At 40.1% G+C, this 27,694-nt stretch overlaps 8 protein-coding genes across 8 annotated transcripts; 4 read left to right on the top strand and 4 right to left on the bottom strand.

Moving 5' to 3' along the window:
- The first annotated feature begins 1,081 nt into the window (after positions 1-1,081).
- On the top strand, positions 1,082-4,653 carry BCR41DRAFT_424445 (hypothetical protein). The gene is made up of 3 exons (XM_022030430.1): positions 1,082-2,471; positions 2,634-3,061; positions 3,350-4,653. The coding sequence occupies exons 1-3, from the start codon at positions 1,421-1,423 to the stop codon at positions 4,589-4,591; spliced, it is 2,721 nt and encodes a 906-aa protein (XP_021878400.1). The 5' UTR covers positions 1,082-1,420; the 3' UTR covers positions 4,592-4,653.
- A 462-nt stretch (positions 4,654-5,115) lies between these two features.
- BCR41DRAFT_399152 (hypothetical protein) lies at positions 5,116-7,224 on the bottom strand (the record flags this gene model as incomplete). Its single annotated transcript, XM_022029030.1, has 4 exons — positions 5,116-5,277; positions 5,356-6,132; positions 6,260-6,418; positions 6,865-7,224. The coding sequence occupies 4 exons, from the start codon at positions 7,222-7,224 to the stop codon at positions 5,116-5,118; spliced, it is 1,458 nt and encodes a 485-aa protein (XP_021878399.1).
- Positions 7,225-10,947: 3,723 nt separating this feature from the next.
- On the top strand, positions 10,948-12,587 carry BCR41DRAFT_310037 (mitochondrial carrier domain-containing protein; the record flags this gene model as incomplete). The annotated part of the gene is made up of 6 exons (XM_022020982.1): positions 10,948-11,109; positions 11,321-11,485; positions 11,638-11,895; positions 11,980-12,208; positions 12,311-12,379; positions 12,502-12,587. 6 exons carry the CDS (start codon positions 10,948-10,950, stop codon positions 12,585-12,587), a joined length of 969 nt encoding a protein of 322 aa, XP_021878398.1.
- A 5,424-nt stretch (positions 12,588-18,011) lies between these two features.
- Positions 18,012-19,525, top strand: BCR41DRAFT_359252 (aminotransferase). Its single transcript, XM_022025186.1, has 7 exons — positions 18,012-18,070; positions 18,215-18,393; positions 18,514-18,592; positions 18,728-18,838; positions 18,967-19,131; positions 19,228-19,322; positions 19,432-19,525. Exons 1-7 carry the CDS (start codon positions 18,025-18,027, stop codon positions 19,495-19,497), a joined length of 741 nt encoding a protein of 246 aa, XP_021878397.1. The 5' UTR covers positions 18,012-18,024; the 3' UTR covers positions 19,498-19,525.
- A 168-nt stretch (positions 19,526-19,693) lies between these two features.
- Positions 19,694-20,427, bottom strand: BCR41DRAFT_309991 (hypothetical protein; the record flags this gene model as incomplete). Its single annotated transcript, XM_022020977.1, has 3 exons — positions 19,694-19,937; positions 20,059-20,205; positions 20,345-20,427. The coding sequence occupies 3 exons, from the start codon at positions 20,425-20,427 to the stop codon at positions 19,694-19,696; spliced, it is 474 nt and encodes a 157-aa protein (XP_021878396.1).
- Positions 20,428-21,287: 860 nt separating this feature from the next.
- BCR41DRAFT_399146 (hypothetical protein) lies at positions 21,288-23,518 on the top strand (the record flags this gene model as incomplete). The annotated part of the gene is made up of 5 exons (XM_022029029.1): positions 21,288-21,456; positions 21,668-21,823; positions 22,307-22,960; positions 23,174-23,293; positions 23,436-23,518. 5 exons carry the CDS (start codon positions 21,288-21,290, stop codon positions 23,516-23,518), a joined length of 1,182 nt encoding a protein of 393 aa, XP_021878395.1.
- A 71-nt stretch (positions 23,519-23,589) lies between these two features.
- Positions 23,590-25,042, bottom strand: BCR41DRAFT_359246 (hypothetical protein). Its single transcript, XM_022025185.1, has 6 exons — positions 24,916-25,042; positions 24,578-24,702; positions 24,441-24,486; positions 24,249-24,343; positions 23,975-24,117; positions 23,590-23,847 (listed from the first exon to the last, which is right to left on the bottom strand). Exons 1-6 carry the CDS (start codon positions 24,949-24,951, stop codon positions 23,678-23,680), a joined length of 615 nt encoding a protein of 204 aa, XP_021878394.1. The 5' UTR covers positions 24,952-25,042; the 3' UTR covers positions 23,590-23,677.
- A 1,448-nt stretch (positions 25,043-26,490) lies between these two features.
- Positions 26,491-26,829, bottom strand: BCR41DRAFT_373176 (hypothetical protein; the record flags this gene model as incomplete). Its single annotated transcript, XM_022026743.1, has 1 exon — positions 26,491-26,829. The coding sequence occupies one exon, from the start codon at positions 26,827-26,829 to the stop codon at positions 26,491-26,493; it is 339 nt and encodes a 112-aa protein (XP_021878393.1).
- Between the last annotated feature and the right edge of the window lie 865 nt (positions 26,830-27,694).

Raw genomic sequence — 27,694 nt, 5'->3', positions numbered from 1 at the left:
AGAGAGTTAGTTAGAGAGAGGGTTGGTCAATGAGGTCATTTTGCTCACAATAAAAAAAGACCAAGTCTTGGGTGATGGATCTCCATGAATTCAGAAACTAGAAGCGAACAATCTCTGAGAAGCATCGATTCCTCTCTTTCTTTTTCCTCCTTTTCTTTTTCTTTCTTTTTCCCCCTTTCCTCCCAATACAAAAAAAAAAAAAAAAAAAAAAAAAGAGCATTGTCAGGAGTAGAGAGGTATGTTTTGGTCCCTTTTTTCCCTTTTGTCTTTTACAAAAAGGCATACAAATATGCACACGCAAATACCAAAAGCAGAGACAGACAACAAAACAATAAACAATAAACAATCAATCAAATCCCAGAGATCTGATTCCATAAAAAATAAAAAGAGCGAGAGCAGAGCACAATGGCGACTCTTTTCTTTCTATTGTGAGAAAGAGCAAAAGAATAAAGAAAGAGAAGGAGAGAGAGAGAGAGAGAGTAAAGAGAGAGAGAAGGAATGAAGGAATGAGGGGAATTATGGATTTTGAGATTGGAGCATGTAACGGTCATTGCTCATGCAGTCTTTGTCATTACATTTGTCCAAATAAAAAATACAAAATAAAAAATAAAAATAAATAAAAACAGAAAAGAGATCAGATCTCTTAAGAATTATTTTTTATCTCGCCTTTTTTTTTTTTTTTTTACTTTTTACTCTTTACTTTTTAGTTCCCAGCAGACGGAATTGCTTCTCTCTCTTTTCTCTTTCTCTTATCTTCCCATCTCTCTCTCCTCTCTTTCTCTTTTTACTCTTTCTTTCTTTAGATTCTTTGCTCAACCTTTTCTTCATCTTCCTTTACTTTCACTCTTTTGTTTGTTCTAATTCTTTGGTCTCCATTATCAGCTCCTCTTCATTGCTCAACCATCTGTTTCTTTATCAAATCCATCTTGTCTGTCTGTCTGTCTGTTAGCAAGAGATTGAAACTCTTAATTGTTTTCCCTTTAGCTTCAATCCTCTTTCTCACCCTTCCCTTCCTTCCCTCTTCCCCCCCTTTTTTTTTCTTTCTTTCTTTCTTTCTTTCTTTCTTTCTTTTATTGTTTTAAAAATATCCCTCATTCTTTCTCTCTCTCTCTCTCTCTCTCTTTCTTGGTCTTGTCAAAACCTTTTTTTTTGTTTCTTTCTTTCTTTTTTGAGCAAATAGAGAAAGGAAAAATATTCTCCAGTCTATATCTGTTATCAATTTCAGTTACTATCCTCCAGTTTTTATCCATTCACTCCATTCCATTCCATTTCATTTCTCATCTCATTCTTCTTCTTCTTCTTCTTCTTCTTTTCCTTCTCCTTCTCCTCCCTCCTTGTCTTGGGAAATACCAATATTAAGAAATAAAGTGTCCCCACTAGCATTCTATCGACATTCACATTCACATTCACACATTTAGATATGAACGCGTCGTCCTCGGCACAACAGGAGCCCCGTTTATCTGCCCTGACTTCTCCCAATGATTCAGCAAACCCACGCCCGTCCTTCGCAGGATCCGGCTTCTTTGCCGTAGCCCAGGACCCTTCCAGACATCTTGCTCAACAACTCCCAATGGAGACCCCCTTTTTCACCCCCCAGGCCACTTGGACCGAATCCTCTCGTTCAGATTACTTTTCTGCCTCAACTACCACCGGTCCAATGACGTCAATATCCCACCTCTCCAGTCCCCACCATCCCTCTCAAGCCAACCTATTCACCTCCGGTTTCTCTGTGCCCGCTCAGACCCCTGCTGCCATCGAAATCTCTAGCTTCTCCGCCTCCTCCCCCTCCTACTTTCCGGATTCCATCAGTGTTTCAGATCAGGATTCCCAAGGCTTTCAGTTACCACCATCCTCTCTGCCCCAAGGTCCTCACCATCGCCCCACCGGATCTTCATGGGAGCCATTTCATTCTTCCAGAGTCATCGATCGCAATGGTTCTTCATCAACCATACCCATCCAAAGATCCAACCTATCCCTCTCCATGCCTCTTTCCTCCCTGATGTCTCCACCCAGTTCCCTCGCCTCTCCCTCTCGTCTCTCCATGTCCTCTTTATCACAATCCCATCACAGCCCTGCTCCTGCCGCCCCTCCTGCAGATCTAAACATCCAGGAGAACAGTCCCAGCACGGTCTCCACTTTGCTCCAACAGGTTTTACAAAATCAGGACAAACATTCCATCATGCTCTTGGACATGAGACCCTCAGTGTCCTATGCATCATCATCGATCAAGACTGCCGTCAATGTTTGTATCCCCAACATGTTGTTGAAACGACCCATGTATTCACTCCAAATGATTACAGAGCAATTGACAACCGAGCAGGACATTGAAACTTTCTCAAAATGGAAACAATTTTCAAACATCGTCTTCTTTGATGCCTCCGGTGCCCCTCCCGTCGTTGGTTCTCCCACATACTTTATGGTTCAAAAGTTTCGAAAAGAGGGCTGCAATGCAACATTAGGTTATCTCCAAGGTAAAAAAAAAAAAAAAAAAATCAACAACAAAAAAAAAAAAAAAAAATCTGCATGCATGCGTAATTTTGTCTTTGTTTCAACAAGATCAATTTGAACTAACAGATTTTTTTTTTTTTTTTTTTTTTTTTATATTATATATACGTAATTATGTTCATAATTAGGTGGATTTAACCTCTTCCAATCACAGTACGACAATCTATGCCGGACAGACGAAAAGCCCCCTTCAGGAGACTCACCAGGCAAGATGTCTTTGAGCGGCAATGGCCCTGTCTTGACAACTGCAACCAATTCTACAACTGTTTCACCACAACGTCAACGTCTCCATCTCGGACCACTCCCTTCATTGATGACCCAGCCCCCGGGTGGACCGCTTGGATGTCAAACCCCAATGATCGAAAACCCTAATGTGAACCCACTGTTTGAGAGCGTGCGTCAGGCCATGGGATTGAGCACCAACATCACAGAGGAAATCCCTGTGCGTTTGCCCATGGGCTTCACAGTCGATACAATGAAGGAATATTTGCCACAATGGTTATTGTCTGCTATCGCTGAAGATTCTGGCAAATCTAGACTAGCTGAGTACTTTCAAGTAAGTTTTTTTTTATTTTTATTTTTATTTTTATTTTTTTTTATTTTTTTTATTTTTATTTTTTTATCTTTTTTCTTTCTTCTTTTTCTCTCTCTCTCTTTCTTTTGTTATTGTTATTGTTATTGTTGTTGTTGTTGTTGTTGTTGTTGCGTGAGTGGGCTCTTTGGAAGTTTGCGTCATTAAAGAGAAACAATGACATCTTACATTTCTTTCTTTTTTTTTTTTTTTTTTTTTTTTTTCTTTTTTCTTTTTTTATATATATATATATACTATTATTCATTTTAACAGAAAGTGGAAATCAATGAGAACAAACGATTGGCTTTGTTGATGTTACCCCAGAACATGCGATCTGGTAGAGTCACTCATTTCAGTATAGGGGCAGGAATCGAACAAGGACTCAAGAATCGGTACAATAACATTTGGCCATATGATCATACTCGTGTCAAAATTTCAGAGGTGGATAGCGGCCATGATGACTATATCAACGCCTCGTTCTTGACGCCCATGTTGAGCAAGAAGACCTATATCGCTACTCAGGGACCCTTACCATCCACATTCCAGGACTTTTGGAAGGCAACGTGGGAACAAAACTCACGTGTGGTCGTCATGTTGACACGCGAGCAAGAGATGGGCAGAATCAAGTGCCATGAATACTGGCCTACGGCTCAACAGCCGATCATGAATGTTGGGGTCATGCGTGTTACATTCGTGACAGAGTTCTTGCCCGATCCGACCATCGGCACCATCTTGATCAGACAACTCAAACTGCGACACATGAACGCACCCGAGGATCAGGAAAGGTCGATCACTCAAATCCAGTATACTGGCTGGCCAGATTTTGGCGTTCCAGAGACCCCTCTAGAGGTATTGAAGGTGATTCAGCTAGCGAACGAGTACAACACACCAGTATCATCGGCTGGACCCATGGTCGTGCACTGTTCCGCAGGATGTGGACGAACAGGCGCATTCTGTGTGATCGATTCTATTTTGACAGAACTGCAGGAGCATCCAGAGGCGGTGATGAACTCGGGATCAGGATCAGGATCAGATCCCTCCAGGCCAAAGCTATCCCTCTCATCCAAACCCTCGCTCGAATTTTCGAGATCGGGCAATGATCGTGTGATCAACACAATGGGGAACAATACCGGTCCCAGTAGCAATCTCAGTAGACCCCCTCTTCATCTAGGATCGTTATCAGCATCGTCGTCCTCCGCAGCATCAGATGAAATGTTGACGGATATTGTATATTCAAGCGTGAGCACGTTCAGGGAGCAGCGTATTTCAATGGTACAGACACTAAGACAATACGTATTCTGTTACGAAGCCATTTACTGGCACATGGCCAAGGAGTTTGCAAAGGAGCGACCTGCATTGGGACTGATGGTTGTGCCACCACCCTCCATGGCAGTTCACACACCATTGTTGCCTATGCCTCCTCAAGGTACCAATGGCATGACCTCCAATCCAGCTCTATCCATGGGTAACGCTCCAATTACGACAACCACGGAAGAGTTTTCGTTCTTTGGATAATGATGAAGATGAAGATGAAGATGAAGATGATGATGAGGATGATGATGAGGATGATGGCGAAGTTTTTTTTTTTTTTCTCTTGTTTTATTTTTTATTTTTTTATTTTTTTATTTTTTTATTTTTTATTTTTTATTTTTTTCTTTTTTTCTTTTTTCTTTTTTTTTTTTTTTTTTTTTTTGCCAATCTTTTGTACTACTACTACCTTGGGCTGGTGGATCGAACTTCTTCAGCCTTGTAAAAATAAACTACAGATAGAAGGAGGTTGTTGATTGAACGCGAGGCTTATGCTAAAACATTTAGTAAAACGTTTTTTTTTTTTTTTTTTTTTTTTTTTTTTTGCGTTGTGTTGTTGTATTTGCTATTATTATTGTTGGTTCATGACAATGAATTGTTTCCTACACCCTTCATTTCTCGCTCAAGTCTAAGTAACTAACTCGATCATAAAGAACCATGGACAAGGGAGTGTTGTCAATAATTTCTCATATCTCATGCTTTGATGTTTCTTCAAAGATGTATATATGGTATTAGGGAACATTACTAACCAGATTCGAAAAGCTTGGGTCCTTGAGGATCATATTGATCTCCTCTTGTAGATCCTTGCTCGGTAAAGCCATCAATCGGTTGATTTCGGCAGTATGAGGTGTTGTTAATCCTTGTTGTGGTTCTTGATTAGGTGCTAGTGAGGTCTGCAAGGAACGGAGAATTTTTTTATTTTTTATTTTTTATTTTTAGTAAATTAGTGAAATCATTTTTCAAGTTCTTACCTGAATTGTAGGATTTGTTGTGGAATGAGCAAACATCGGCCCTAAGGGATGTTGGGAGAGATGTTGCGAGGGATATTGCAAGGGGTGCTGCAAAGTATTCACACGAGGAAGGACAGAATTGAATGGTTGTCGCTGTTGTTGTTGCTGAAAATGTGAATATGGGAATGGGACCGCTTGGTGAAACATAGTGCTGGCAGCATTGGTGTTGATATTGACATTAGTATTGGCATGGGTAATGCTATTGTGATTGTGATTGTGATTACCACTGTAGCCACCCAAGAAATCCTGGCTACCAATGCCTTCAAACAGCATAGATTGTTGGCTACAATCCAAGGTGTCCACTGTATTCGTAATTGAATCATTATGGTTCAGTCCAATCTTGGGACCTTCAACTTGATCGTTTGCGATTGAATTCGAATAAGAGACGTGCAAACCCACATTTAAATTTGATTCAGTCATGGTTGTGGTGGAGGAAGGGATGGTCGGATCATTAGAGACCGCAATAGCTTGTGGAGTAAGGATAACGTCGGTCATAGGATTGTTATCCATATTCATCTTTGCTCTGGTTTGAGTGATCTCTAATGAGGGAGGTCCTCCTACTCCTACTCCTACTCCTACTCCTACACCTACTCCTACTCCGTCGCCTACTCCTCCTCCTCCTCCTCCACCACCACCACCTCCTTTGGTGGTTGAACGACACTCAATGTAAGGTGACAACATTGAAGCGCATTGGCCACTTTCAGGAGTGGACCTGAATCTCACTTGGAATTTCCGGATCTTGACATTTGCAGGAAAAACAAATTAAACAGAGATAGAATTAAGCAAAGAAAGAAAGAAAAAAAAAAAAAAAAAAAGCCCTGAGTGTGCCAGAAATAGGATGAATAACGCGTCAATGGGTTTTTACCTCAAAGGTATTTGAGTTAGGCAGATGGATACGGTATCGGAATCCAATCAGAGGACCTTTGGTAATGCCTTGCAATTTAGAACTCTTCAGGCTGTCAGTATCTAGATAAAATGACTCCTGAGTGTGATGTTTTGGGAAGTGTGGTGATAAAACCAAATTCTTAATATGAAAGTATATATACATATCATTGATGTTCATATACTGAACTTGGAGCGGAAACAGTGGAACATCGGACGTTACTAGAGTTTGCCGGTCTGATTGAATTAGTAGAAGAGGCTTGCAATCCATCATTGAAGGCTCCGTCACTGACTTGTCTTTTTTTTTTTTTTTTTTTTTTTTTTCGAAATGAATCGTGCGATATGGAAAATAGAAAAAAAAATGAATAAAATAAGCTTTTCGCAATGGTAAAAAAAAAAAAAAAAAAGGAAAAGAAAAGCTTAAAATCAAGGCTCAAGACTTGATCCTAGTCAATTAACCTTGAACAGCGCTTCTTTGGTACGCCAATGTTAAAGTAAGTGGAGTTGGTGCCGATAAACAAGTCCAGTCGTTTTTGTCACGGCGTTGAGGTTGTCTCGCTAGAGGATGTAGAATGGAACTATTAGTACAAACACATAAAAATGAAATATAGAGGATATTGTTGAAGGAGTCATCGGTGCCTTGCCTGTGCTGCTTTCACCTGCAATGGTACTACATTGTGAATGTTGTGAGGCTGCAAAGATGCCTGTGCCTGAATCTGCACCACACAGATTGGTGTTATTGAGATCAACTGTATAATCTCTTGAATACATCTTCAACGCGAAGCTAGTAAAGCCTTGCCCATATAGCGGGGATGAAGAAATTTGTGAGACCACAGGGAAAGATGAGATAGGTTCCCCACCACCTTCTCCTGGTACTGTTGCTGCTGCTACAACTCTCGCTCCGTTGCCTAGATAGCTCTGTTGAGACTGACTTAATATCGGGGTCATCGTTTGCAAAAGTTGGATCATAACTAAAAAAAAAAAAAAAAAAAAAAATACATTGTTCTGCATGTTCGTGTGCCCCGAGGATACGTTGCTGATCGAAGTGGCTTAAGCCCAATGCATGAGTACACCGTTGGACAAAAGTTTTTTTTTTTTTTTTTTTTTGTCAAGTCGTTCATACTTTGGAAAGAAGCTCAAAATCGGAAAAACAGAGCTAGAAACACGTGCCACTTATATCATTGTAACTCCTTCATTGCGATCATCTCTATTCCCCCGATTGTTACTGTTTCCATGCGTACCCTTCTGCGTATCACCGAATACAGCGCAATTTTTTTTTTTTTTTTTTTTTTTTTTTTTAATAAAGGGATTCCCTTATGGGAAGAATCATTGTCATCGGATCCTTGGCTCGATTCAGTCCAGCAACTTTAAGATCAGATCGGAATCTGATTCACTGATAGAATAAATAAACAGACTTTATTTCATAAACAGCAATGTAATCTTAGAGCAATAGAAAGAGCGAATGTCACGCCGGTGTTATGGAGAGTAGGTGACATTGTTGGATTAGGCCATAGCCAAAAATTCTTGGAGAATTGCCAGATTACCACCTGTTTATTCATGCAGAAAGTAAGTGCAAATAAGTTTTAAGTTTTTTGTAGCGGATGGGATGCCCATGACAGCTAAAATAGGTTCTGTCTGCAATGTAATTGGACAGGAGTTATTTATTAACCGTGGTGGTGTCATTGAGTCTGACCAAATCCTGAGACACCAGGTTGTTTAAAAAATTTTCCATCATTCTTTTTTCTTTTTCTCCTCTTCATCTTTTCCAATATCTTTGAAGACAAGCCTACTTCACATACGCACACATACACATCACCTTTTGACAGAAAAAGAAAAAGAAAAAGAAAAAGTACTAATCAGCAAAGCATGGCCGACGAGAAACGTGCACAGGGACAACAGGTCCATGCTCAGTCAAGACAGCCTATCAATGCTGTTGATATCTCTGCTCCGCGAGAAACTATGCAGCCCGCTAATGCGGAAGGAACCCAGCCCATCTCCATTCCTGGATCCTCTTCCTCAGCCCCAGCCGGTAGTGCGAATTTCCCTATAATTTCGCCCACCAGTCCTTCCAAGTATCAAAAGAAGACAGGAACACGATCAACATTCTGTTCCACCACATCTCGCAAGGGTACCAAGCTGACTGAAGAGGATTATGAGCATCATGAAAAGAACGACAGACCCGTGCCTACAGGATGGCTCCAAATGTTGGGCCTTAAAAAATCTGCCAACTATGGCGACCCTCTCTATAGCCAGGAGGAACCTCAACAACAGTCGTATTATTAATGAAAAAAAAAAAAAAAAAAAAAAAAAAAAAGCTTTCGAGGCAGTAACAATGAGGATGGACTTATAGTGCCAATAACGGAGGATTATAATGGAGTATGTAAGGAAAACAAACCAGAGGATCAAACAAGGGGGATATAACAATATGGATAATTTAATCTACTATCATTCGCCGCCCATCGACAAAAAATCGTTGATCAGATTGTCGTTGTCATTGACAAGTTTGAATCGGAATAAAAAGAATTAAAAAAAAAAAAAAAAAAAAAAAAAAAAAAAGTAGCAGCAGGGATTAAATGATTCATTGCCCAAGAGCTTCGGAATGGTATCAGAGTTGCTATCGGTTCACATTGCCATACTCTTCACATCATCTAATTCGGTTATTATCGTTCTACATACTCTCGCTCTCTTTCGGATACTCTGTTCATCCGAAAGCAGTGTTTGCTCTATTTTAATTTCTCAATTGTGATTTCATTGCTCATGTCAACAGTAAAGGAAAGTTTGGGCGCGTGCATTAGCAGCACCCTTTTATTTATTTTTGTCCTTTTACTTTCTTTTATATATATATATTTATAATTTTCTTCGAGGCATACCTTTGTGTCGGAGGATCGGGAAAGAAAAGCTGAACATGATTGACTGTCCTTCAATGTGGGAAAAAAAAGTATATTTGTTTAATCTTAACAGGTTCTCAGGTTCGAAGAAAATATTAAAAGGGTGGATCATTTGTAAGACCAATGCGGTCATCAGCCAACCTTGATTTCCCGTCACTCGATCATGCAGAAGTTCTTGCGTGGGTTTGAGAGAAGATCTGTGGGATGAAAAGGGAAAAGTCCTCTAGAGCTAGTTGAATAGCTGAAGGTTGCAATGTGTTTTGAATGTTTTATCATGAGGAAAAGATCGGGAGATAGGATATCTTTTTTACTGAATAACATATTTTTATTGTTATTATGTCCATTACATGTTTTTCCAACAGATCCAACGGGATTTGAAGAAAAACGAAATCCAAGGCTTTCTCTTTCGATATAGGAACGCTTTTTTTTTTTCTGGGTGTTGATAGGGATGATATATATGTGATCCGATCAAAGGCACGGGCATCTCTTGACCGCCTTTTTCTTTGCTCCACAGTGTGTTCATGTCAACCTAAACTTTGTTCGCTTTCTTTTTTTCTTTGGAACCCTGTGTCATACATATTGAGTCCACACATGGGATTTTCGTGTGTGAACGTGCGTTTCATTTTTTTTTTTTTTTTTTTTTTTTTTGGTTCTTTCCGTTCTTTTCCCCCCCTCCCCTTCCCCACTGTTTCTTCTCTTTTCATAATCTCACATTCGAAAAGATCATACTTGATCACAGCAGCTCAGCAATGGCAATGGATGATTCGCAGCGCCACCGCCTGGTTCAGTCAGCCTTCGATGCTTTGGACCATAACAAGGATGGGTCAATCAACGCTCGCGACTTGTTGAACGTGTATGCGGACACATTCCCATCAGAGTCAGAACACACCCCGTTAGATGAGGTAAAAGAAATTGGCTTATCCATCTACACTTTATTCTTTTATATATATTTGTGTCTATCCTTTATCCAACAGTTCTGTTCGAGATTCAACCTGCAACTATGGACATTGTAACCAGGAAAGGATGCGGGTTAATGCATGTAACAGTTCGCCATTCGTTATTTTTTTTTTTTTTTTTTTTTTCCTTTTCTTTTTTATATATACCTGCAACGTGATCTTTGATCTTGAGAAATCCTCAACCAGTATAAGGGAACAACTATACGAGTCATGGAGCGTGGGATACAACTTGGCTTCAATAACTGACTACAAAACATACCAATAACTGGGGAGCTTTTTTTTAATTATTCTTATCTACTCAATTGCTCTTTCGATTCTTTTTTTTTTTTTTTTTTTCTGATCTACAACTCAGGCTACTGCCGACGCGTTGGTTTCGATCGCGTCTGGAAATTCTCAGGACGAGCAGGATTCACCCTCTATTTCATTTCAGGATTTCCAACATTTTTTAAAGATTCATCGGATAGAAGTAATTCCCACGGATCAGGAATGGACTCGTGAAAGTCTGGAGACACTACTCAAAGATTTGACACAAGTTAAAGCAAGAGTCTCTGATACTCTTCATCAAGGGCAAACAGCACCAACAACAAGTCCAGGTAAATAAGGACGAAAAGAATGAAGAGGGAGAAAAAAGAAAAGCCATTATGAATCTGACTCAATTACCAAAAAAAAAAAAAAAAAAAAAAAGTTTGTGATATGTGTGCAACCTTAAAGTGATTTGTCAATATATGCCTTTACGGATGTGGATCGATCTTACTGCACCTTTTTTTTTTTTTTTTTTTTTTTTTTTTTAATATCGTAACTGACATGTCTGGTTTTTCTAACGTATCATGACAGAGACTCAAGTTCTTACCGAAAAGAGGTTTTCCCTCGAATCAGTCAAAAGTATGTTGTTGAGTGACACCGTCAAGCATTTGGTTGCAGGTGGAGTTGCTGGAGCTGTCAGTCGTACCACTGTCAGTCCTTTGGAGCGGATGAAAATTCTCTTTCAGGTAAAATCCTATCAAAAAAAAAAAAAAAAAAAAAAAAAATCGGGGCGATAGCTTACTTCTCAGGAATGGAGTGCTTTACTTTTTTTTTTTTTCAGTTGCTAAACAATAAAATAAAAGGTTGGTTTGCTTCCAAAATATTGCCCCGTCCTAACCTAACAATGAGATGGCCTTTTGATCATACGTGGATGTGGGAATGTTGGATGACATGTAGGTTCAAGGACCGGAGCCAGCTAATTATCAGGGCGTCATTCCCACATTACGGAAGATGTGGGCAGACGAAGGGTTTGTAGGTTTCATGCGCGGCAACGGCACGAATGTTATCCGGATTGTTCCATATAGTGCTGTCCAGTTTGCAAGCTATGAGCAATTCAAGAAGGTGAGTCTAATAGAGATCTCAATATGCTTTTGACTCTCGGCCAAAAAAAAAAAAAAAAAAAAAAGTCATTAAATAAAGAAATAAAAGACCTCCCCATTGATGATAATTCCAATACACTTAATATGGATAACCACTGTCTATTGTTTATGTAGCTTCTTATGGAACCTGGCAAGCATGATCTTGATACTCCTAGAAGACTGGCAGCAGGAGCCTTGGCGGGGTTAACATCAGTCGCATGTACATACCCTCTGGATATTGTGCGCACACGCCTTTCAATTCAGTCCGCTCAGCTTGCCAGCACCAAGGAAGGTCAAGCAGCACTTCCTGGTATCTGGAAGACGATGGTTATTATTTATTCAAAAGAAGGAGGCATTGTTGGTCTCTACAGGGGTCTTGGTCCTACGCTCATGGTATGAAAGAAAAGGGACGAACATTCGTCGTATGACAACTGGTTGGCAAGATGTCTAATCTCTTCCTTATTTGTCTGATATAAGGGTGTGGCCCCTTATGTTGCCCTCAACTTCCAAGCCTATGAAGTTCTTCGTACTTACCTGACGCCACCTGGGGAGACTTCACCATCTGTCAGCAGGAAACTCTTGTGTGGTGCTTTGGCAGGAAGTTTTGCTCAGACGATGACATATCCATTGGATGTACTTCGTCGTCGCATGCAGGTTACTCAAATGGCATCTGTGAGCTACAAATACACTTCGACATGGGACGCAGGTTCGTTACTATTATTACTATTACTGCTACCACTGCCTCCACTAAAAAAAAAAAGAAATTGATTGACACGATACCTCTTTTTTAACTTCCCTTACTCCATAGTCAAAAAAATCGTCAAACAGGAAGGTGTTCGTGGTCTTTACAAGGGCATGGTGCCAAATTATTTGAAAGGTTAAAGCAACATATAGTTTACACGTGGAGCCTTTTTGATGATCACTTTTATATATGATGGATTAGCAACTAATGCATACACCAACGCTTTTGTTTAACGTGTTTTTTTTTTATATCTATAGTTGCACCTGCAATCTCAATATCGTTTGTTGTTTACGAGCAATGCAAGCAAATCCTGATTGGAAAGAAAACTACCGCAGGAATGTAAAAAAAAAAAAAAAAAAAAAAAAAGCGATATCCCGGTCAACATACCTTTTTTTTTGTGAAAAAAGAAAAAAGTTTATCCTCTCCACTCCTCTCTACGAGTATTTTTATTCCCTTTTCACGCCTTCTTTCTTTTTTTTTTTTTTGTGCACAACATAGACATTTTGATAAAGACACGTTCTTATGTGAAAGTTTAATTACGAATATCTTGTGTGTGTAACTGTACCATATCAACCAGGTGCTGGTAATGTTGTTTGTTGTTCATCAGCAAGGGAGGCTATTAAAAGAGTTGATGTCCATTTATGACCATTTGGATTTAACAAGGGCCATCCAAGTTCAAAAATACAGTCCGCAGATAGCTTTATATGCCCTTTTTAGTCCAATGATACCCAGATCTTTGCATGGAGTATTTTTTTCTTTACACCGAAAAGTGCTATTTTAGTAAGAAAAAAAAATATGCAGTTGTGCCAGACGTTTTCCTACATTTTACCGGTTCAATCATGCTAATGGAGCATTCTCGTTAATCATCACTATGGGCCAGATCCAGGCCCATATCGGTTGAAATAGAGTGACCTCATCCAACGACGGCATGGAGCCAGATATCAAGAGTAGATTGTCGTTAACTAACTGAAGTAACGCTTCTCCTAAATTTCAGGTACAGAAGGATACTCTCATAGTTTCGTTGTGCCCTGTTTATTTATCTCGTAACTGTAAATCAATAAGCAAATCTTAATAGTATAAGTGAAGGTACGGTGCAACACAGCATATCATGGCGATCATTGGAGGATGTCAGGCCGACTACATGTAGGCCTGGTCATCGATGTCTTCGTTAGCACTTTGCTTCACCCCCGTTTCTCCGTCCTGTCCTGCGACCTGCTTGTATTCTCATACTCTTCCTTGAGATGAACTGTAGGCCCTTATATCAGTTAAGAAAAGCATAATAAGTACGACTGAGCGACTTCTGAATCTGGGTTATGAAGAACAATGAAAACATATCCGAAATATGAGCATCTCATCGAATAACAGGTAAAGAGGACTCTAGCCTCTTCACGTTATCGACTAGGTACACTGGCTCTATCCTAACAAGCCGAGCGACATTGCTACCACGTACTCCTCAGCATTGCCCGGCTGGTTAAAAGAATGAACCTAGAAATAATAATAAGAAATAGGATTAATAAATCATCAAAGATCATATGACAAGGATCAGACAAGGACATGAGCGTATCTCTTAAAACAAAACTCGGCACAAGATCATTAGGAAGTTTTTCTAAGCTTCCCCACTTGTGTCGACCGAGCTACCAGTATGTCATGCAATTGCCTGTGGGGCTCGTGATTGCACTCTACTAGACACTTTGTCCCAGAGATGTCCTATGTTCTGGCCCCTTCCATGACTACCCCAGTCACGCTCGAGCATCAACATCGTTCTTTAAAGTAGGTCAGCACGATAACCGAGTCGTTTTCTCTTGGAAGGGACAAAGGCTAGCATAGAGGCGTCCGCGTCTGGGCCTCATATAACATATATAAAGTAACTATACCAAGCATGCAATCTTTCGCGGTCATACTTGGTGTACTCAGTGACTGCTCCTGATCGCTATCTTCTTCAACGTAACGTCGGCACCCTCTACAATTGCAAAAGCGAGATGGCTGAATTCTTCACCTTGAAGGTAAGCTCCTTAATATTTCCTTCACGCATAGCATTTTCAAAACCGAGGGCTTCCTATCATCTGCATGTATCAATGGTCAGTGAGAAACAACCAATCCTTTAATACCCCCTCATAAATAGTAAGTGTATATTTGCTTAATGGGCAAAAAGATAGACACAGAATCAGGACAAGACAAAAAAAAAAAAAAAGTATTACCAAGAATAACAAAAGGAAATAGAGGCAAATAATCTTGACGACAAATAGCGCCTTAGGATGCCAAAAGGGAAGACGGGAGCTTTATAGGTGAGCTCACAAACTGAGTTACTGGAAGACAAATGCTTGTTGTGAAAAGGGAAAAAGATAAACGGCAAGATGAACTTGCAGGTCAAGGACAAGACAAATGGGGAAAACTTGAGATTTATGGGTAAACTTAAGCCTTTTGGGTAAACTGAAGACTTTATTGGGAAGGAAGTTTCTTTGGCTTTTATAACCTAGCCTACAGGCCTGACTGTGGTGCTTTCTAGGTGAGGTGGACTCGCCTATAGCCTATAAGGCTTTGCGCAAAGATTCTTTTAGCTGTGGTTCGACAGGATGCCCCGGTTAGTACTTATAATTAATTTAATATAACTATTAATGACCAGCCACAGCAGACTCCGTCCTTCTGCTCCGCTAATCTCAAACAGCTTCTTAACGATGCAGTACGTCCTTATTGCGGTAGAGCCATCCTTTCTTATACTTTTAAAATCTTCTTAATCTCCTTTGTGGAGCCAGAAACGCATTCACAACTAGTTTACAAAAAAAAAAAAAAAAAAAAAAAATAAACAATGAAAAACAGTTAGCTTCATGTGGCTGTACTAAGAAACGGTTCGGTCCTTTATCAGTTGGGACGTTGGATTTATCTCTACATGTGGACGCCTTCTCCTTTCAAAAGGTAGCTCAGTATAGCCCTCCACTCGCTGACAGCATTAGCTTCAGATGAGTTGCTACCAAATGAAGGATACAGCACCGGACAGCAGCCTTCAAAGCACAGAAATATATTAACCAGCATATACACTTACACATGATCCACAAAGTGGCAGCACGTATTACGTACCAAACCTTGGGAGTGCACCTCAAGGGTAGTTCCATTTTTACTCATAAGGTCAGAACATTGTATGGCGGCTATGGTGGGATCTTAATAAAAGGTACCCGCTTGGCAACAATAATAAAAACAGCTTTTGATCTTCTTGGCCCACAGCCGCAGAATATGTATCTCAGTACGGATTCGCCTATCCGTTGTTGCTGAAAATACTTTCTCTTCAGGACTCCAACTTCTTCGTACAGGCACCTCATATCATCAGCTTCAAGTACCGGCAATAGCAGTCCAAGGATATTGAAGTCTTGTTTGGAGGACGAGCCGGGCTATACGCAATGATTACTGATTCAAGGAAAACTTTTTTTAAAATAGGGCTCAATCCTTTTGGAGGATTGATTCAATGCACAGGCAATACCATACTATTATTATGAGGCACACAGCAATGAAATGGGTTTTCTTTTAAATAAACATGAAACAATAGTAACGACAATAACAAGCATGAACCAAAAAAAGAATAAAGTATCTCTACCTGGCATCTTTTTGGTCAATTGTTCGCTTTTTGTTCTTATACAGGATTAAGCTGTAGTAAACAGACTAGCCCTTGACGGGACAAGGAAAGGTGCGGAATGTCAGACAAAGACGTAATGTCGATATTTTTCTGACCGAGGTATATACTAACATAATATAGAGAAAGCTTAGCAAGTTTTTACATTATTTTGGTATTTTGGGATAAATGCGCCAGAAGAAAGTACAACTATATATACCAATACCTTTGCGGCCTCCATTAGGAAGCACCAAGGGCCATTCTGTTGAAGGCTAAAGATGCGGACTTCCCGAGGATCATCCGACTGAGAGTTAACATCTCGGACTAGATACATTTTTTTTTTTTTTTTTTAGTAGAAACCCTGGGAGCGCTTGATGGTATTATAGGGTGCAAAGGAGGATGACGTGAATTTGCGTTTTTGTGACGAGACAGATCTTGGTATATGATGTTCCGTACTGGAGAGAGATTGAAGCGGAGGGCGGGGAGACTAAAGCGAGTGAAAGATATGAGGGGGATAGAGACGAGGAAATGACTGAAGATTCTGAAGGACCTGAAGAGGTCGAAGAGGATGAAATGCCTGAATAGGCTGAACCGGATCTTTTCTGAGAGTAGGTATTTCAGAGGTGAAGAAGCATACAAGAAAAGACTTAAGATCCTATTGTTAAGTTGAGAGGGGTAGCCAACGCAACAATAGCCAGGTCCGGGATATCACTGCTTGAATCTTCCAGAATTTTTTTCTCTCTTTTCTTGACTCGTTCCAAATCTGAAGCTCGTCTTCGTCATCCTTTATAAACTGAAGCCAAGAGGCTTCGGCAAAGATCTTCTTGGTTTTAAAGTATTTCTGGAGGCTTTTTTGCTTGAATGATATGAAGACATGTTTAAAGTGGTAGGCTGCAGGGTGGGAACTGATGACTTTATTGGGAGGAGATTCTTTGGCCTTTATACTATCTGTCTACAGGTGACCGTGGTAGTGCTCGCTGATGACGAATGAGAGATTCTATTTTTACAAAGAATATCTCCTTGCTGTGGATCCACAGAACACCCTGAGCAGTTAATAAGAATAAAATAAAAACTAGATATTGGTGGCTATTAATGCCCAGCCACAGCAGCAATGTAAGCTTTGATGAAATGGGATGTATACGAAGGTAATAATGAAGAAGATCTCAGAGACTATTGGTAAAACGTGGCGGCAACAGAATATAGAAGAAGGATGCTCCAGCACCCAAATCAATATTGGCAAGCCTTACCAATCGCATTGGAGGCATGCTTATGCGAATATCGGTAGCGAATAGTATAAAGAGAAAAACGAAGCCTTATCATGGGAATTGTTATTTTTTTTTATTCTTACTCGCGCCTGATAGGAAACACGCGTTCTGGATCGTAAAGCGCTGGGCCATAAGCTTGTTTCTTTGCGTGGTCCCCTGTGACAGCAGCTGCCTCTTCCTGATGTTAGCCATGAAGGAAGCTTTCAGACAAATGCCTTGCAAAGCAAGTCCATAAACCCAGTGGACCAGGAAGACTGCAGTTGACAATCATCGGGATTAACAGCTTCACCATCTGTTGTGTGGAGCTCGCTGCAGGAATTAAAGAGACTGAACGTGGACCCAGCTCTGGCTCCAGATACTGGGAGAAATTGCTGGATGTATAAAGGGATGACAGTGAGGTTTGCCGTGCAGCCGATAACTTAGAATCATAACGTGGTATAGAACGTCCAAGCACCGTGTGTCTGGTATGATGAACTTGATGTGCAGATTCGGCGAGAGGGGAAGGCGCTTTGGGGAACCTCCTCTTTTCGCGACTGAGGCTAGGAGCGGTGTTCGCTATGGGTCCCGCAGTCGCCTAGGAAATAGTCTGGTATCTCAAGGTCAATATCATTTAGTATACCTTGCGCCTCGAAAGATTAACTATAGTAGTCCGCACTTATACTTTAGGAAGAATCAGCCCTGTTTGCTGGAAGGCTGTTCTGGTATTGCATTCTTCGTGCGATTGGAGTTCGGCGAGGTACAAGTATCTTTATAGAAGCATTCAGTGGTATAAAAATATCACAATAAGCGAATGGCCACTAAGTGTAAACGAACTTAAACCTCCAGCACGTGCCTAATTCACTTTCGGTTTACAATGTGTTCATGTGTTCATGTTAGAAACATCATCAATCATTCTTTTTTTTTTTTTTTATTCCATGACTTCATTCCATTTACTTGAGACTATCCTCTATGACCCGAAAGGTAAGAGGCATTGTATATCCTTGCAGAGGGGAATGAGGCCATGGATCTTCTAATGTTCGAGCCTTAAAGATATCCGAACTTTCCCACGGTGTATCATACTCATTCCATTCCTGACAATATCTTCAAATCCTTATAAAAAAAAAGAGGGTTTTTTTCTTCTTGACTATCATTGTGAACGAATGATCAATTCGGCCAAGGCTTTAGGAGAATTTTTTGCAACTGATCCAGAAAAATTTTTACGCGACCTGATCCCCACACATTCAGAGATATCGAATAAACTGGATGTCGCCATCAAGAACCTAGGCAGAAATATACGTCAGCGAGTAAGGCCTTTTTTTTTTTTTTTAAGAGTAAACATGGTGGCTAAAGGAAGAGAACAATCATTTCCTAGGAATACTCACGTTGAATCCTCTTTTTTGTTGTTGTTGTTGTTGTCGTTGCAGATACGAGTGTTACTTGACTTTGATGGAGCAATCTCAATTCAGTCCAGTCAATTGCTTTCGGAGACTAATGACTTTTCAGGTATTTCTTCGCTCTTTCTGTTTTCTCTTTCTCTCTCTTCTCGCTCTTTTCCTCTGTCTTCCATTATCTATCTCACTGACTTGTCTTGGCCTTTTTATTTTTTTTTTTTTATTTTTATAAACCTTCTGGCATCAGATTCTTCTATCATTGTAGTCCTGGATACAGAAGCAACAAATAGCGACAACCCCTTTTTACATCATAAGACTACAGAGCGGGCTGTTTATAATGATGCACGGGACAGACTAAGTATGTTTGCCATGAGTTGAGCAGATATGGCTTTATCATTTAAATTGCTAAATGTTTGTCTTACGTCTTTCTCATCTCGGATCCAATTTTTTTTTTTTTTTTTTTTTTTTTTGTTGGGATTTAACAAGAGCTTGGTCCCATTGGGCCACCTGGAACAACATCGGGACCATACGACGTGATTTTATACAATCAGAACAACGAAATCATGGAGACATCCATTGCTAATATTGCTGTCGAAATTGTCGATCCAGAATCAGGAAAGCTAGAGTGGATCACACCTCCATTGTCCTCAGGTAAAGCTTTTTTTTTTTTTTTTTACTCATAAATCATTTCCAAGTTGAATTCAGTTGAATAACCCTAGTTTCTTTATTTTTGTCTTCATTTGGTAGGTCTTTTATGTGGCACAATGCGACGATATCTACTGGAGAAAGGAGAACTGCGTGAAGGAATCATTAAAGTGGATGATCTAAAGAAAGCAGCATTGGTAAGAGCGCTATATCTTCGTCCAGGTTTTCCCCATCTAGGATTACATGACTAATTTTATTATTACTATTGTTGTTATTATTATTTTGCACCACATTGTAATGCTATAGGAGGGCAGAAAGATAAAGTGCTTCAATTCTGTACGCAAGGAATATCCGGTGACTTTACAACTATAAACTCTTTTTATTACTATTAATATTATGGTTACAGAAATAAAATAAATAAAAAAAAGTAATCTAGACTGTCACTTCAATCAGTTCATTCTAGGCTTGGGCGAATGCTGGGGTATACTGAAGAAAGTCTGCTAGATTTCTTTATTATTATCCCTACTTCAAAAACATCATTATTCTTATTTTTTTTTTCTGTTTTTTTTTACTCGTATAGGAAGACAATGACGCCAACTGCGCCTAAGAGCGCGTATTTAAGCATTGGATAGTCTGTCATGAAGATGGTGAACATGCCAAGGTATGGCAAGAATCCTTGTACACGACCAACAATGTCTTTGGGTTCAATCCACATCTTTCCTCTGTTTGAGTGCAATTCCTGGTAAAGACCACGATCATCCACATTATTGTTGTCTCCCTTGGTCAGAAGTAGCTGGCTTCCAGTACTCGACCTAAGATAAGAAAATGCAAAAAACAAACGAGTGAATTTGAGAAAGTAAAGAGAGAGAGAAAATAAAAGCGGATTTCTCTTTCTTGAGTAATTCGAATTGAGCTAGAAATAATTGGACGTACGAATCATGGCGATCGATGACGCGGTGAACAATAGGAATATCGCGTCCAGGAATCTTGAAAACACAGATCTCTCCAATCTCAATAGGTTTCTTGGGATTGCTTAAGAATAAGATATCGCCTCTTGCAAATGCTGGTTCCATACTTTCACTGTAAAAAAAAAAAAAAAAAAGTTAGAGAGGCTGCTCTAATTCTCAAGGGAACGGCAACACTTCAAAACACAGTTTCGATGATTATTAGATTGACGTGGCGCGTTATTCGTGGGGGAGGAGAAAAAAAAGACACGAACCTCAGGACGACAACCAAAGGAGATTCACAGTTGGTGTAAAGACCCCATGCCTTATAGGACATGAAGACACCAAAGAGCATCATCAATACATTGAGTGAATTTGTGAGGATCTATAATGTATTGAAGATTTGAGAGTCAATAAATAAGAATTTGTAGTGACAAGATGAGGTGTATTCACAGAGTGGCGATGTCCTTTTGGAAGAGGGATTCGTAACAACCTGACGCAGATTCATGGTGAAGTGATAAAAAAGTGTCTCCTGCTATTCCTGATGTTCCTGAATATAACAAGAGAAAGGAAAAAGAAAGACCAAGTAATAAATTTCTTTTTTGTGGGGTGTAGACTTCCTGTTGCTTGTGAGATGGAGAAATGAGGAGGGAAAAAAGCGAAATCGTCTGTGGCGAAACTTTTTTTTAAGCCTAATTGATATGCTTTTTTCGTAAACCAAAAAAAAAAAAAAATAATAATAATAATAAAAGGGCAAAGCAACCAGAAATTGCTTTTTCATCGTCTTTACTGTTTGCTACAAGCACTTTTATCATGCTGTATTGGGCTTAACCATGTTGTGTTTTCTAGTAAGACTATGTATGACATGTCTCTCGCTCGTCTCTGTAGTCCGCCGCATTGTACCCAGCTGATCAGAATTAGTAGGCTTATAGGTATGTTTTACATAATGCTCCAATACCTATATTGTCGCCAGCGATATTGACGCAGAGGCCGCCTTTATGGAAGCGCCCACTGAATCCTCGTGATTACTCATCCCAACCAACTGTGATTCTAGTGGTCTTTGTCGTAAGGAATAGACGCGTCCAGAAACACATCCCTCACATTTTTTATTTTTGATCTTTACCATCAGTCACGTGCATCCATTATCCGTTAAGACAAAGATTAACATTTCATTCCTACACATTTCATTCGCCTCTTTTACTCGATAGACAACCATCAATGCCACCACCACCCCCACCACCCCCACCACCGCCACCAGGAGGAGGACCACCAGCTCCTGGGAAACTGCCTCCGGTTTCAAATGATAGAAGCGCACTTCTCTCGCAAATTCAGTCTGGCAAACGTCTCAAAAAGGCTGTCACTAACGACCGTTCTGCACCAATCGTCGGTAACGTCTTGACTCCATTTTTACAGCATGTCTTGACCATTCTACATCATGTCGAAGCGATTGTTTTGTCATTATTCTATTACAATTATTATTTTTATTTTTATTTCATCGTTCCTCTCGGTGAATGGCAACAAGAAAACTCGTCTTTGTGACAATGACGTGCTGATGCTAAAAATTAAAAGTTTATTCTTGATTCCTTTTCTAAAATAAGAGACACCAAAGTCATCGATAGGCAGCGGAGGAGGAACGTTACCACGACCACCACCAATTGGAGGCGCAGGAGGTGGAGGCGCACCTCAATTAGGTGGGCTGTTTGCTGGAGGAATGCCTAAACTTAAGAGTCGAAGCGGTGGACTGGATACTGGAGGTAAGAATAAAGATTTTTTTTTTTTTTTTTTTTTGGGCTGTTCTTCTTGGCATCTTTCATCGCCATGCCAGCTTTCGGTCATTGACTTGTAGTAATGGGAGTAATGATGATGTGGTAACCAGTGCGGGCAAGAAAACAAAAACAAAAAAAAGACAACACCAGACACTCACCATTTACAGTTGTCGACATGTGATTTGAGGTCAATGGAGCAAACAACAATGTGCAGACAAACTATGTGCGACAAATGACATTGGCGATGATTTATATTTATCCAGTTGGCCATTCAAATTATTACAACAGAGGAAGAAAGATATGAATTGAGCAGCTCTCGTCGCTCTTTGTCTCGATTCTTTTGCTACTCCACTTGATCTAATTGCGGCTCTCTGCACTGCTCGTACTTTCACACGCGCCGCTCTTGTCCACAGATCGCTATCTTGTTGGGTTTTTGTCAGGCATGTTTATGCCAGTATGTATCTAATATAGCTACCGTCAAATCTGCTTCTTATTGCTTCGTAGCCGACCACAGCGCAAACAATAACACCACCAATGGGACTCCAGCTAGAGGGCTACCGAAACCACCGACTATCAACGCTTCTGCCCGGTCTACGCCTCCAGTACCTGCTGCAACACCGCCTAGCGTGCCAGGACGAACCCCACCGCCAGTGCGCCACACACCCTCAACACCATCCGCAACAGCAACTCCTCCTAGCCTACCGAATCGTAGCTCTGCTCTACCGCACGTCAACGGAGCAAATGGGTCCCCTGCTCGACCCCCAGGGCGCCCTGTGCCTGGGGCCCCCAACTCCTCGCGTTCTCCTGCTCCACCCACACCAGCACGTAAACCAGGACCACCACCACCACCTCGGACGAATGGAGCAGCGACTGCACCACCAGCGACACCAGTAACACCATCAAGATCAACTCCTGCGCCCCCAGGCCGTGCCCCTCCTCAACAACCTACTCGCTCTACACCTGGCCCACCCTCGTTGTCAACGCCCAATAAGTTACGTCCATCGCCTAGTGCACCCGCAACGCCACCTGTTCCACCAGGGTCGGGTCATAGGGCCAGATCAGGCTCTGCACCAACCAAGCCAGATTTTCGACCCGCCTCCCCTGTGACTCCCTCATTTAAGCAACGTAAGCACACAACTTTAGTATTTCAAAAGCTAGAGAGAATTATTTTTATGGCAATAATGCATGACCATTCAGTTTTGATAATGATCAATAATGCTTTTTATTTTTTTATTTTTTTATTTTTTTTATTTTTTATTTTTTTATTTTTTTATTTTTTTATTTTTTTTATTTTTTATTTATTTTTAATGCCGCAATTACTACTATCTTAATCAACAGCAGAGCCACTAGCAACAGAAGGACGATGGACATTTAGAACTACAGGAGATTTCCCTGCACCCAGGACGAATTATGATCATGGATCAAAAGTGTACCCCAGTGGGAATTCAACAGGAAGCTGTAAGCTACTTTTGCGTCTCCATGCAGTTTTTTTTTTTTTTTTTTTTTTTTTTTTTTGAAAAAATGCACAAGTCTCTGGCAAAAAGATACATTTTTTACTAATTTTTTTTTTTTTTTTTTTTTTTTTTTATAAATAAAAAAGCAATCCCTCTGGATTTTTCATCATTATCAGGGGGAAGAAACCCGCCTCCACCGCCAATTGGAGGAGCAGGTCGTTATCGTTAAAGCATTGAAGCATTGATAGCAATACACTCATGGCAGCCAGTCAACACACCACGAGATCACATCGAATTGTCTGTCAAAAAGTCTGTTGGATTTAATAATAAAATAATAATGTTTGTATAAATAAAAAAAGTAAAAAGCTTCCTGTGACAACCAGTTTTTTTACTCTTCATTCTTATTATCATCTATGGAGTCATCCTGCTCAACTAATCTCCGATGCTGTTCTTCTGCATCAGCAACCATTTGCTTTCTACGCAATGAAACTTCATCCAGCTGCTTCTGAAGACTTGCGATCTGCTCCTGAAGCCTTTTGATGTCATGTTGATTGGCAGCTAGAGAATATTGAAAGGAAAGAATTAGATTATGAGTAAAAACAAGTTGAAAACGGAATAAGCTATCCTTCTCTCTTCTCTCTAATCAAATAAAAAAATAAAAAAAATAAAAAATAAAATAGTTTACCATTGATTCCAGTACTCAATGAAGAGTTACTGTCTACGATTGGGCCAAACTCACGACGCCAAACTTCCTTTGTAGCATTCCAATGGTGTTCTTTTTCGTCCACCTCTTTTTTCAAGCGCTCTACTTCGGCCGAAACATCGGATCTAAAAGGACAAAATGATAGATAATAATAATTACAATGATACTTGTAACGTTTAGATATAGCAGGAATGCGGAGACTGAGGATGTATAAAAATAAAAAATTAAAAAGGCTATTCATATTCTCGGTAGTTACCGATCGTTGTCTGATTCATCTAGTGCATCCAATTCTGCCTGCTTCTCGCTCAATTGCTTGCGGATCGAGATCAATTCCTCGGTTGATTTTTGAAGCTGTTTGGTTGTTCGAAAGAGGGTATGAGTGAATAAAGAAATTACTCCTTTTTTTTGGTGTACCAATTAATAAACTTTTTTTTTTTTTTTTTTTTACCTCCTCGAGGGCAACTTTTTCAGGATCAGCACCAATTCGTTCCTCCCTAAATTCAATATGAAAAAAAAAAAGTAAGCTAATGTGTAATGCTTCTTTTTTTTTTTCCTTCAAAAAAAAACTTCTGTGTATATATATACTTTTCAATAGCTTCCAAACGATCCTTTACGGTTTCTAGTTCTGCAGCAAGATCAGTCTTTTCGAGAATGTTTAAACCCTGTAAATTGATCTCAAGCTTATCAACAGTTGCATCGTGTTCGATCTTCTAGACGAAAAAAAAAAAAAAAAAAACGTATAGGTTTCGTGTTATTACTCGTCATCAATTCTCCATCGAACAGAAGCCTGTTGACTACTCTGCTCTCGCTCAACCTGTTCTTGCGTCTTTTTTCTTTTTTTTTCTAATAATAATAATAATAATAATAATAATAAAAAGAAAAAAGAAAAGAAAGAAAGAATGCTTCTGTGCTAGTTAGAATACCTGGGTCTCTGGAGCGGTCTGATCCTCTGCACTCATGTCTGAATAATTATGATGTAAGGGGCTTTAAGTAAAAGGTAAATGGTAATGGCGAAATGTGGAATTGTGAAAGAAGAAGAGACAAAAAAAAAAAAAAAAAAAAAAAAGATTGAGAGAGAGAGAGAGAGAGAGAGATAAAAGAGGCGAAGGCGGAACAGGGGGAACCCTGTCACCCTTCTCTCTCCCCGAGAAGTGTACCCAAAAAGACACGCCTTGTCATTCATTGCACAGAGCGTTTTTGCATGGTAATAATAGTTCAGAGCAAATTACATTGCACATATTGTTGCACATATTGCACATTCACCCATACATATTTTAGAAACGCATACATAAAAGAGGTAGGCTCCTGCGGACGAAGCGCATGTGTGTGCACACGTGCTGCAGGGCAGCCGTGCCTAAAAAGGCAATTGGATGGCTTGCTCTTGCAGATGCTTGGCCAAGGTATGTATGGGTGACGAGCCTAGGTATGGGTATCATTATTCAGAGTGGCATTCGACATTGATAAAGATGAAATTGCGATATGATAGAGTACAATGACCGGCGTAGCTCAGAGGTGATATATTGATCATGCAATAGTAGTTCTTCTGCGTCTATTGTTTCCATAGCAATCCTCGATTGAGTACCAAACAACATCTTGGGGATATCATGACGGTCTGGCGTAAATATTTACACATTTAGATAACGCAAATAGTTTATTAAATGATTTAGGTATGCTTTTAATATTGTACTGATTTTTGTTTTTCATTACAAGGCTCGTTCCGAATGTTAGCTGCGAAGAAAAGGAAAAACATGGCCATGGTTCATTATGTAAGCTAGGGGCTTTGATTGCCAACGAGCTGATTGCAGGTTGATTGGGACACTCACCAGTTCTTCGTGTACATTCTGAGGCTACGTGACCTCTTGTTTTGCATTTAGAGCATTGTTTATGCCCTTTTGTGTTGTGTGTAGTGTTTCTTCCACACTGCTGACAGTCAAAGAATCGTTTGTTGTTCGATTCATCACTTGGGGCGGGTTTGTTCATGGGATTATGCCTTGATTTATTTCGAGCATACCTCATGGAACCGGTCTGACGAGGTTTTTCCTCGGTTGCATCAGAGAACACCGGTGTTGTTAGGTTTCGTGGACCCTGGAGATCACCCAAAATTTTTATGAAGTCCGATATGTGGGTGAATGATGTGATGTATTGCTTTTTGTAATTTTGTAGCATTGCCATCATGATGTGCAATGTATGGTTATTCATGGTTGCCTGGAGCATCGAGATGACCATGTCGTTATCATCACGAACTCCATAAACACGGACATCCCTATCAAGTCGCATAGCGAATTGATGGTACGTCTCATGTGCACCACGTCCTTTTTCCAAGAGTTTGTAAAATTGAGACGTCCTTTCTTGTTCGGTCAGTGCACATTTTTCTTAAGTCTTTTGGTCCTCAGTAAGTTCTTTGACTTTTAGATGGAGTGGGGTTGCCAGTGACTCCACCTCTTGCACGGAATTCAGGAAGTCTTCGGCTCTCCTCTCAAGCGCTCTAAGTTCTTGGGTTACGTTTTTAGAGTTTCTTCGATGTTTCCATCGACAGTTTCTGAACCTTGTTGAGCAACCAGACGGGCCAGGTAAGCTTTTCGAGTAATTAACTCACGACGCTTTTCATTCATGTCCTTTAAGATTTGTTCGTTGCTTCGAGTATTCGCGAACGTGGAGAGAGGGTCCTCCGTTACAACATCAATATCTATATCTTGAAAATGTTCTCTTTGGGGAATAGTAGACGAGTTGAGCGGAACATCTTGCAGGTCAACAGGGGTAGCAGGAGGGACATCGTTATTGGCATGAGTACCAATAAGAACGGTTTTGAGGTTATCAGATGCAATGTTGGGGTTCATTATGAAAGAGTGTCTTTTATGGAATGGATGTGGAAATGTGTTCAAACCTTCACTTTAAAAAAAATGAAAAATATTTTGCGGATAGATAGTAACAGTAGAAAAAGTAAGTGAGAATAAGATGTGGGTCCACACACCACACCTATGGGGTACTTATTCATTTTCTGGTAGAAGGGGCTTGTACCAGGCAACTACGTATCTATCTATAAGACAACATGGGTTTCATTCAAAAACCCACATGTCAAAGATTTATCGCGTCTTTGTGCGACGCGTTATCGACACTAATTTCTACTGCTAATTTTTTTTAGCGTATTAATTTTGATTGGGAATTTCCCTAGCCAGGCCATCATTATATTGCATACTGTGAAATTTGCAACACAGACAATTACTTCCTTCAGCTTAGTTAGCTGTGCTTTACCACTGACAGCGCTGTATCCTAATTGTAAACGGCTCGCGCTAGTTGAATGCAATAAAGAACCTGCAAGGCTCCAGTGGTAGATGACATTGCGAGGTCTCTCACTGGTCATCCTTCTTTCTTTAAAAAGTAAGCAACTACGTCAGCACATGCTAGGAAAACATTAAAGGCATGCCGCGCATCAGTACATTTATTTTACATGTAATTACTTTGGTTTATTGCACTTACTGTGCCTGTGAGAGTGGGATGTTTATGCATTCATACGGATACGGGCTTTCAGCCACGGGTCAGAGGCACATCTAGTAATGCTCACTGTCGCTCATTCGATACCTCACAGGCGGTAGGGAATACTCTACTTTAATGACTTCTCTTTCTCATTTTTATTTTTTTTAAACGATTGTTGCATATTTCAATATGCAATATAATAATGGTCCGGCTAAAAAACTAGGAAAG

This window comes from Lobosporangium transversale (genome assembly GCF_002105155.1).
Source record: "Lobosporangium transversale strain NRRL 3116 chromosome Unknown BCR41scaffold_37, whole genome shotgun sequence".
In the NCBI taxonomy this organism is placed as follows: domain Eukaryota; kingdom Fungi; phylum Mortierellomycota; class Mortierellomycetes; order Mortierellales; family Mortierellaceae; genus Lobosporangium; species Lobosporangium transversale.
The sequence above is the reverse complement of the archived record's forward strand: the minus strand, read 5'-3'. Positions and strand labels throughout refer to the sequence as shown.